Source organism: Bombus terrestris, chromosome 5 (genome assembly GCF_910591885.1).
Source record: "Bombus terrestris chromosome 5, iyBomTerr1.2, whole genome shotgun sequence".
Lineage (NCBI taxonomy): Eukaryota > Metazoa > Arthropoda > Insecta > Hymenoptera > Apidae > Bombus > Bombus terrestris.
In genome coordinates, this window is record NC_063273.1 from 5342880 (window position 1) to 5354373 (window position 11494).

The 11494-nt window shown below is 31.6% G+C and overlaps 2 protein-coding genes and 1 long non-coding RNA gene across 10 annotated transcripts; 2 read left to right on the forward strand and 1 right to left on the reverse strand.

The window, feature by feature from the left end:
- The first annotated feature begins 858 nt into the window (after positions 1–858).
- Positions 859–6578, forward strand: LOC105665753. Of its 7 annotated transcripts, XR_001098721.3 has the most exons (5): positions 859–1016; positions 1789–4652; positions 4763–4855; positions 5068–5971; positions 6047–6578. It is a non-coding gene; the product is annotated as an uncharacterized LOC105665753 (long non-coding RNA). The 7 variants fall into 7 exon arrangements; XR_001098720.3 differs by having other exon boundaries at positions 1789–4855; XR_007224043.1 differs by having other exon boundaries at positions 4763–5971.
- LOC105665752 lies at positions 1023–1831 on the forward strand. 2 transcript variants are annotated; one of them, XM_012308745.2, is made up of 2 exons: positions 1023–1400; positions 1467–1831. In XM_012308745.2, exons 1-2 carry the CDS (start codon positions 1155–1157, stop codon positions 1560–1562), a joined length of 342 nt encoding a protein of 113 aa, XP_012164135.1. In that variant the 5' UTR covers positions 1023–1154; the 3' UTR covers positions 1563–1831. The 2 variants fall into 2 exon arrangements, with proteins under 2 accessions (XP_012164135.1, XP_020718959.1); XM_020863300.2 differs by having other exon boundaries at positions 1023–1831.
- A 1097-nt stretch (positions 6579–7675) lies between the features above and the next one.
- On the reverse strand, positions 7676–11208 carry LOC100651757 (conserved oligomeric Golgi complex subunit 4). Its single transcript, XM_012308744.3, has 10 exons — positions 11057–11208; positions 10771–10968; positions 10293–10667; positions 10020–10228; positions 9741–9936; positions 9394–9641; positions 9101–9323; positions 8761–9027; positions 8496–8681; positions 7676–8429 (listed from the first exon to the last, which is right to left on the reverse strand). Exons 1-10 carry the CDS (start codon positions 11126–11128, stop codon positions 8172–8174), a joined length of 2232 nt encoding a protein of 743 aa, XP_012164134.2. The 5' UTR covers positions 11129–11208; the 3' UTR covers positions 7676–8171.
- Between the last annotated feature and the right edge of the window lie 286 nt (positions 11209–11494).

Here is an 11494-nt window from a genome sequence, read left to right on the forward strand (position 1 = left end):
TTAAATAAATTGTATCAATTAAGAGAAAAATGAAATATGATAATCATTAATGTTATGGAATATGGTAAAAGATTCTGAAAAATTTCAATTTTTAAGAGCTTCTAGATTTAACGAAAGTAATTTTTAATTTTGTATCGTGAAATAAAACGTAAAATGGAAAGCATCTTATTACACTCATTGAGTATAATGTGGAACAGCGTAAAAGTTATTCCTGACAGTGTTGCTATGTATAGCAATTTCTATAAACATTTTTATATCAACGTTATTTTTTTTGTATTTGTAATGTCGCAATTTTATTTCATATTAGTGTTTCAAAAAAATAATTAAAAGTCAATAGATCTCGTTCATATATTTGATTTGAATGTAATTTAATACATTAATATTTTTACAAGATTTATGTTCCATATATACATTTATTTAATTATTATTCTCTGCTTATTTCATACGAATTTCATAGTCTACAGCCTATTTTATTTATTATGTATGTAACTTAAAATCATTGGAATAATGATTCTTGCATTAACATTAATGTACTTGCCAAATAATATGTGAAAAGATTTGGCAACATTGGAGAATATCTGCACCGGAAATGACGCTTGCAAACTGGGACACGTGATTGGTTAGAAATTAACCGCAGTACATCTTCATACGCTATTGATTATTTCCTATAAATGAAGAATTTTAATATAATGTACAAAATATATAAAATTTAGCATTAAAATTGTCACACATATATTTAAAAATTAAGTGAATTAAAGTATTTTTCAAAAATTTTAAGAATGTAAGATTAATATAAGATTTTATAAGGAACTATTTTCTATTGGTCGCGCGTATGACTACTACGTAAAGGCAAGCGTGGGGGTATATAAAGCGGCCATTACTGTGCAACGTAGGCATTTCCTTAGTCGTCTGCAAGCGGGGAGGACGTATCTTGCTCGATAGTTTCAATTCTTTTGTGTTTAGTTGTGTGTGAATCTCTTCTATTTTGTTCTACAACAAACACGAGCCAGATACAGGTTGGTGTACTTATTACTTATTCAATAATTAGGTGAAATAGTTGAGAAAGCTATAAGAAAACGTGAATATCGTATCAGTCGATACGACAAAGAGGACATTGCATCTCTACAAATTAAGAAAACTACGAAGCCATCATCATGGCGGGCACGAAGAAGAAACTTCGAGAAATTGACGCCAAAAGGCCAAGTGATACTGAACGATTAGTGACTTGGATTAGCAGAGTTCGCTGCAAAAAATTAATGTGTCGCCGAAATCGCAGACGCAATTTACGGATTGAAGCAATGCTGACGTGTGCTCTTTTCAAAGCTGAAAGTGAATTACGCATCCAGCAATCATTTAGAGCTTCAAAATGGCAGCAACTCAAAAAACAATTCTTGAAGAAGGTAAATTATACAAATTATGAACTGTGCAATGGTGAAGACATGGAGAATTCGGGATTGTGTCAACAGAAAAATCCCTGGAAAGAGCCATTGTGTCCTGAATTGAGCAGTTTAGACGATTTCATGTCTAAATTATCAGAAATAAAAGTACCGTTACAACGCTGAAGTAACGGGAAAAATGCAAGCAACCGGGTCGGGAAGACTTGGATGCTATGACTACTTTGACAAGAGGACTCCTCGCAACATTTTATCCACCAAATACATGTAGAGATTTCAACAACAACTATATGGAATCTCGAGCGATTATGGAGCACCGTGTATTACGTCGGTGCTGCAGGAATAGAAATCACATTACTATCCTGATGTATATCTGGATATTTTTTACTTGCAGTCTCACCGTTTGAGATGGCATTGGGACATTTGAGATGGGACATTCGGAGGGAGGTGGTGTTCGGAACGATGCTGAAGCGTACCGCACGATCGTGGACCGTTCTCTAGTCTCTACGCCTTTCATTGGTTTGGTTTGTAAACTGTATCGGGACCAACATATTCCCCTTTACAATTTTTTGTAGTAATATACGTAATAATGAGCGTTCGAAATATGTTCGAAGAATGTTTGACTCCATATTTTTTATTTTCAGAAATATGGCAATTTACAAAAGACTTTATGTATTTTGTATATCTTATAATTTAAAGAAAATTTGTATAGTATATTTTAACTTGTAGATTTAGTAGTACCATTTCAAATATTCGATCTATTATTCTGGACGTCAAGATTTTGTATATTTGTTTAATGTTAACAGTTTTGTAGACTTTAAGAAATAAAAAGAAATTAATAAAATTTTAAAAATGTTTACAGTTTTTCTACAATCTTCTAATTCACCAAATCCTTTTTTGACCAGCATACTACACATAACAAAATTCTGTCGTAGGCAAGAGATCCGCACATGTGTCCAGGCTGTTGGCCGTCATCGGCGACATTATTTGGCCTGTCTATGTATGAGATAAGGAGTGACGAGAGAGGATTGGTATGGGATAAACAAAGGGGGAAAAGTCTTTGATTTTAGAAAATCGTACATGAAGTTTTCTGGCTGACGATGGGTTGCACCCTGATCAAGTTGTACATAAACGTCTCATCACTCTGTGCTTCTGTATCTTGAACATCCAAGCATCAACTAATTCCAAAATCGTCTGACGCGTGATACACATAGGCTTATTGTGACAAACTACAGCAAATTGTAGCAAGTTTTATTTGGTGAGCTCTAATCCCTTTTGTTCATTACCTGTGCATATGTGTTTTCTCAGGTCCAGAAAAGTTTTTTCAACGCTTGTACCACCAAGTTGTATGTGAGTTACTCTGGCTTATCAATATGCCTCGTTCAAAGTTGAGCAAGCTGATTACTGTCACAGCTCTCTATCTTCCCATTTGAATTAAGATAATAAGAGCTTTTTGAGGTATGGAGTAAATTGAATGCATCTTTGTTGAATCTAGATGATCCAGAATGGCGAATTACTGCAAGTAGCACAACTAATCAAAATAATAGACATGCACATATATGAAATATGTTTAATATGGATAGGAAATTACTTTGAAATTTGACTTTGCAATAATAAAAACTTTGCAATAAATATGTCGGTTCGGAAGTCATATTACTAGATACTTATTTTCACAGATTTCAATATTCTCTTCACTTATCCATTGATTGATGTTAGAACAAATGAAGAACTTCACGTTATTAGATTAACAAATAGAATGTATTGTTCCCGACAAATGGTGTGCAGAAGAGTAATGGAAATAAAAGACTGGTTTATATTACAGTTCAAGTGACGCGAGAAAGTGCAATAATATTCATACAAATTGCGGATTGATGGATACTATGAAAAATACTGATTGTAGGAAAGCATTGATGGAAAATGAAGCCAAATATTTTAAAATTGAATCCCTAAGTATAGCATGTAGATAATATTTTGTGTGTCGATGGAGGACAAAATTATACACATTTCTTTTTCAATTCCAAGGAAATACATCATTGATGAGTCAGTTGTCAAAACATGATGGAAATAGCTTATTGTTAATTGAACAAGTTTGATATAATTACACAAGCTAAAGATTTAACTTAAAATTTGTTTGGAGAAATTTATTTTTACTTATACATGATGTCAAGTGCGGTATTAAGTATCATGCTTTTATAACTATTGTTTTAAATATTTTTGTGTTGAAATATTGTCGTTTGGGTGTCTGTTTTGTACTGCAGGAGTACCCGAAATCATTGTACTCGTCGTGTACAGCTAAACAACTACAGGCAGTTGATTCTATTCCTGGAATGCGTTGGATTCGTGTTTACATGGTACGTTAATTAGAATGATTTAGAGATGGGTTACTGGGGGTGTGAGTAATTATGTTTCAGCCAGTCTTGGATAGAGAACGCGTTTAATCAACGGTTAAAGGTCCGCTTAAAATACACATGCTCTGGTAGTTCCTAATTGGATTTGTTATAGATGTCGTATATTTTCTACTAAATCCGTTTTTGGGAGATATTGATTGAGATGAAAAAGGTCATATTTTTAAAGAGAGGGAGAGAGGTGGTATGCTTTGGATAAAGGTAACAATTTTATATGAAGGATGATTATTGTAAACATTGAATATAATTGGGGAAAATTGAGAAACTGGTGCAACTTGTTGTATTATGAGCTACAGACCTGGTGCTGTGTCTATCTCTTATCACTTTAATACAATGGATGAGACATTTGTATGGCATTTTTTGATAATGGAAAACGTGTTCGTGCTATATGTTTTGCATTCAATAACAGGAAATGGTTCTGCAATTTCAGTAATTCAAAGTATTTGCAGTACAATGATAAGTATAATACAATATAAATTTGCATTTTATCCGGCTACTGAAGGAAATACTTGTTTGACAATGGACAGATCATTGCTAAGAAAGGAAGAAACGAGCAGATTGTGTATCTATAATCTATTCAAAATTAAGATCATCGTTTCACGTTTAATATTTTAGATCTGCAAGAGGTGATTCATATATCATTGTGATGACTGTATACATTGAAGCTATTTGTCCTTGTTATTTTTTGTTATTTGTGAAAATATGTAGGATATATAATGGATAAATATAGGAAGGATACAAATGGTCTTAACTCTTCTGCGAAGGAGAAAGAAAAATAAAGGGTGATAAGGAAATGGTCATATCATACAAATAATTTCAATATAAAGTCATTTGAAGCATGGTAATGAGCATGGTAGTGTTAAATTCTTAGAAATATGTAATACCCAAATATGAAATTTGTATTATTTAAGTGTTTCAATATATTGGGTATTTCTGGGTCGACACTTATAATTTTTGCTTTAGGAAGTTGAAGAAAATTACATTTATGACATGAATTTTATAATAAGCCTCCTGCTCTATGGGAAAGCCATATTGTTGTGAAAGGCATCTAAACATGTATGTATGTATTGTTTAAATATTATTGCTTTTATTATATTCACAAAAAAAGAAATAATGTGATATTAATACAATGCGTCATAAAATGTTCAAATGCGTTGCGTTAAAATTTTTATGACAATTTTTATATTCATAAAAGTTTTGTCTTATGTTTTAATTACATAAGTACATGATAGTTGTAACAAATTTTTGTTCCATCGGTTTTCCGGCAGGTAAAAATCAAAATATAATCATTGAAGTCAAATGTTTTTCAAATTTAAAATTGCAAATTTAATATAATTATTTTACGGATTCATTACGCACATAAAATTCGCACGCAATTGCATTTGCATGCAATCCATTGATGCAAAAATATTCCAAATATATAGAATAATAGTAATAAATATAAACTTTTATTATAAAGTAAGGGTATTCAGATTGAAGGACAAATTACACGTGAATGTGTAAAAAATGATTAGTAAGTGGTTTTTGAATTGTGGAAATTATAAATATATCACAGAAAGTAATATTAAACGATCCAGAAAAGCATTTTCCAAATGGAAGGACAAAATGAATTACTATTTTACCTTGATTAACATTTCGATCAACGTTTTTTCATGGATAGATAAATGAAAAAATAATTCAGTATGTATTATTTTCAATTGAACGTTCAACAAATCTGTATATTGTGAAAATTTATGCATGTATGACAATTGGAATATTTAAAACTGTTATATTTCAAAGTAATCTCAGTGCCAATGAAATTGATTTATTAAAACTATATATGAATGTGAGTTCTTATATTCTGCTTCATTTTTTTTTTAATCATACTAAATCTTATAAAAAGAATCTGATTACAAGTTCATTTGTATGAACATTGAAACATGAAGTAAAACAACAACTATGGTATGTTGTAATCTTCACTATTTCGTCTAATTTGATGTCTTGGTTGTATGCAACTCCATGCACCATTGGATGAATAGCTTTCTATATTTTCTAACAAAGAAGAATAACATTATTTTAATATGAACTAAGAAATGACTTTGAAACAGATTTGAAATTAATAACTTAATTACAATCATTTATGCATTACAACAGTTGAAGATTTTGGATATGAAGATATACAACAGATATAAGGTAAGAATCATTTAACAATATATTTCTCCAATTAGAAAGAAAAAATTGAATCAGTAATTCATTTTTTAATTTCAGATTTATATAATATGCTTCAGATATACATTTTCAGAATATACTTGCTATATACTTATCATTAGTAAAATGTAAATATTTTTATAGAAAAGAGTATAAAATTCGACATGATTTCTTTCATGGCAAACAGAATATTGTAACATTTATTGCCAAAATTTTACAAAAGTTGCATTTTTCTTAAGGGTAGTACCATTCATAAATAGCAAGATCAATTTGACATATGAAAAGGATCTGTATTAGAATGCAACTTTTAAAGATTATCTATTACTTGGATAGTATAAGAGATAACTATATATAGACTAGAGGAACATCACAGAAGAAAAGGAAATATTTAATATTGTGTTCATTCAAGGATCAAATATCAATGATTGTAACAAATAATTGGGACGATTTAATTGGGATAACAACTTAATGTCTGGAAGATAATGAATCATAATGTATATTCATGAAATTTCAAAACCGTTATCTCGATTTCGTAAGATTTGAAAAAGGCCAGCTGTTAATGTAAAATTTAAAGGAAACCAACAACGCAGTACCAATCTAAAAAAGCTACCAACGTAAGATTTCATGCTATTCAAAAGAGGCTACCAATGCAGGATTTTGTACTATCCAGAGGAGGATGCCAACGCGGTATTTTCTGCTATCAAGAGGGAGCTACCAATGTGTGAATTCGTGCTATTCATAGGAGGCTATCAACGTAGGACTTCGTGCTGTCCAGAGGAGGCTATCAACGTAGGACTTCGTGCTGTCCAGAGGAGGCTATCAACGTGGGACTTCGTGCATTCCAGAAGAGGCTATCAACGTGGGACTTCGTGCATTCCAGAAGAGGCTATCAACGTGGGACTTCGTGCATTCCAGAAGAGGCTATCAACGTGGGACTTCGTGCATTCCAGAAGAGGCTATCAACGTGGGACTTCGTGCATTCCAGAAGAGGCTATCAACGTGGGACTTCGTGCATTCCAGAAGAGGCTATCAACGTGGGACTTCGTGCATTCCAGAAGAGGCTATCAACGTGGGACTTCGTGCTGTCCAGAGGAGGCTATCAACGCGGGACTTCGTGCATTCCAGAAGAGGCTATCAACGTGGGACTTCGTGCGATCCAGAGGAGGCTATCAACGTGGGACTTCGTGCATTCCAGAAGAGGCTATCAACGTGGGACTTCGTGCGATCCAGAGGAGGCTATCAACGTGGGACTTCGTGCATTCCAGAAGAGGCTATCAACGTGGGACTTCGTGCGATCCAGAGGAGGCTATCAACGTGGGACTTCGTGCGATCCAGAAGAGGCTATCAACGTGGGACTTCGTGCATTCCAGAAGAGGCTATCAACGTGGGACTTCGTGCGATCCAGAGGAGGCTATCAACGTGGGACTTTGTAGGACCACCAGGAGACTGCCAACGCGGGACTTTGTAGGACCAACAGGAAACTACCGACGCGGGACTTCGTGGGGTTCAAAGGAGGTTACAAATGTAGGATTTTGTGAAGATGCAGTAAGATGTATTGGCGCCAGACACATAAATATACTTTATGCGACTCACATTTAATTCAGTATAATACGTACATATAAACAGAGTAACAAACCAATAGAATCACGTCACTATAAAGGGTACCGATACCAATTTTTTGCAATTCAACTAAACAAGCAAATAACGAAGGTACCTATGTAAACCGCCAGTTTGTTACTGCTGACCACGATAACAATCAGTAAGAAAGTGATAGAAAAACATACATATTAAATATTAAGAAGTGTAAGATTTATTCTGTATGAAAACAAAAGCTGTGTGATTACATGATAATAACTTTACTAATAAAGAAAGTAAAGTATTGAAGTACTAATTTTATAACTCTAATAATCTAATAATAGTCTAATAGTTTAAAAATGCTCATAGATTGCACATACCTAATAAATTGTTAAGGATTGCCATATGTTTTAAAAATATCTGAAACTTGACTTTGATCATAAAATTTAAGCATTGTTAGTAGTATTACTAGTTATTAGTAATTGGTATTATTAGTTTATAGTAAAATAATTTGATAAAAATAAGATGTATTATATGTATTAATAATAATTAAGTAATACTAATAATGCTGTTTATTAATATTTATTATACCAATAAAATTAAACAAAAATTAAAGTTTCAATCTTTTTATATCCTCGGGACGAAAATCTATCCTCATAGAAGCAATACGTCGAACTTCCGCGGGTGTTAATCTCCATGCTATTGCATCTGCACCACAATAATCTGCTAGTTCTTCTACTTTTTCAACGCTTAATATGGTAGCTATTTGCGTTAATCGTGCAAATTTATCACGTACAGACCATGAGGTAACAGCGGCTAAGTAACTCGCTAGTGACCGTACTTCTTTATCAAGTATAAGACCTCCCGCCTAAAAAATTATTAATTATTAGGAAATAAATATTAAAATTAAAATAAAATCATAAAATATACATACTCTATTAAAAGTAGACTTTAATACAACTTTTTCTAAACGAGCTGTTACTTCAGCAGTAAGAAGACCAATTAAAGCATCATAATTAGATGCTGTTAAACTTCCTTTAAAACTTTGAAGTAAACCTTCTAAATTCATAATTAAAGTTTGTACGAAAGGTTCTTCTGTTTCATATCTTAATAAGTCATCCTATGGATATTAACGAATCGTTACAAGTTTTTTATGTAACTCATTTTAATTATTTCTTATGATTATATATTTTGTTTACCTCGTTTATATGATGATCCACTGATAAGAATGCATCGACCCAAGGTGTGACTCTCGGTTTGACAGCGCTTACTCGTAACTGTTCTAGACCATAATCATTAACCGCTCGCAAAATCGACATAACACCTTTTAAGCCGGATAAACAACTGTCGATTTTACCTCTTTCTTTACTTTGCATATTGGGAAATGTCGCATCTATTTCTGTACTAAGACTTTTACATAGCGTTTCGACATATTCGATACTTACGTCGGTGTTATTTAGATAAGCCTATGAATGAAATACGTAAAGCAAATTAACATATAAAATATGCAACAATTGTAAATTTTGTACTTAATACTACCAAAAACATTAGACGGGCGAGCTCCGTATCTGAAGTTTGTAGACGACCATGTTGTATACTTGTTTGAAGGGCACTGTAAGCTTGTGCCAAATCTAAGTATCCTGCTGGATAACCTTGTCGCAATCGATTTCGTAATCTATTTGCAAATTCCCCTTCTAATATTCCACAAGCCATATTAACTACAGCACAGACACCGTCTATACTCCAACTTGACATAGAACGCCTACACATGAAAATTTTGTATTTTAAGTTCGTACTTGAATTAAACATAAATTATAAAATTTTGTCAATACCTAATACATTTCTGTACTATAAAGAAAACATCATCAACCATACTAGATGTTTGTTGATCTTGATCTAAGGTATCCATTCCTAGTGCTTTATTTACACTTTCTTCGAGGAAATATCTTTCTAAAGCAAGATAAGCACCTAAAAGTTCTTGCATACCATGTGCTAAATCAGAATTGTTGATAATATTTTCGAATTCATTTATTAGATCTTTGTATTGTGCATCATTTGTTACACTAATTTCTACATCATTCTGGAATAAAAATATTACAATTTTATAGAACTTTGAAGTATTTAAAAATATTCACATATGTAGCATGTATGTAAGAGTATTTAAACACATTTAACTTACTTTAACCCTTCTTTTTAAGAATCTTATGTATAATTCTGCACGTGAATGCATTATAGTAATTTCTCCCAATAACAGATCAAACTCTTTGGGATCTGCTCTTTCAGAACTTGGTTTACGAACATGATCATTTACAATTTGTACTTTCTTAGATATAGATCGGTGTTTCATGAATTCTGTAATAATCTTTTTGACTTGTCTATTTAAAACATAAATTTTATATTTTTGAACGTACATACAATTTCCCTATATACATTATAAATATAAATACATGTAATATACCTGTCACATTCTTTTTGCAAAATAGAAATTGTTGTTAATAATCTTCCAGGACCATAATATGTTTCAATTATTGGTTGGTGTATCTCTACAATACGAGCAATTCCTTCAAATAGTAATGTCATAGTGTCAGAAAAAATAACTGACGCCCTTTTATCATTACTTTTTATTTCTAAAGCTGCTTTTAAATTTTTTTGAGCTGTTTCTTGCAACTAATGTTAGAAATACACAATTATGTAAAGTTTATAGTGTTTAAAAAATTATATAATTTATTACCTTTGTGCATAAATAACTACAAAACTTTTTAAGGCCTTCGGTATGCATCTCTAATAAAGGAAATATTTTGAAAAATCTTTCAACAGATGCAAGATCTTCTAATTTTACTGCTTCATCAAATTTATGTGTAACCACAGTTCTGAGTTGTAATGCAGCTTGTTGTAATGTAATTAGAGAACAACTGACACTAGTCTGATCCATTAAAATGTCTTCAGCTGTTCTTTCTAATAATTGTTGATCCATTGATAAATAACGATAAACATGTGCTGCACCTTGTTCATAATCTTCATTACACAATGCCATAGCTACTCCTTCACTACATAGTTGTAAATCAAGAATGTCATTAACACGTCTTTGACATTCGTATACTCTGCTCTATAATATAACAAGAAGTAATTAAACTTGATGCATTATATGATAAACAACTTAATAATGAAATTATTATCAGTAGTATAGTCAATGTTGCAGCTCAACTTACTCTTGCTAAATCCAATTGTCTTACTTTGGCACTTACATTTTCTGCTAGTTCATTAGTACGTCTAATCATATTACAGAACTTTTCTCCTTCTGTCCGTATTATAACAATATTAGGTAATACCTTACTTATACTTTGGAGCTTTGCTTCTACATGACATTGTTTTGAAAGTATATTTTCTAAACTTTTTTCTATCTTAACCTGTAATTAAGTAATTAATCTTTAAATACACCTGATTTTTAAAAATCCAAATGAAAAAATCAAATTTGGAAAGAAGATATGATGAAACCTCATCTTCTGATAATTTATTAAGTATATGTGTCAAATTGTCTTGATTTGGAGATAAATCCATGATACACATTATACTATTGCAGAATACGAGGTTTACATTACACCTAGAATAGTTTAAAATTCAACAATTTTATTAAACCGTGAAATTTATCATACTAGATAATAACATAAGGGAAAGACGATTCAACCGTATATATATATATATATATATATACCGCTACGTATATATGTATATATATGTATATATATATGTGGCTAAAAATTTATAATCTATCGTATTCAAAAAACATTTTATGACATATATGATGAATAATTGCAAAATTCAATAATGGCGGAATTTTTAAATTTACTTTATTTTGTAATCGGATAATTTTTATGATTATATTAACGAATAAAAGTTACATATTTTTAATAGTTATTTGTGTTTTGTAATTTT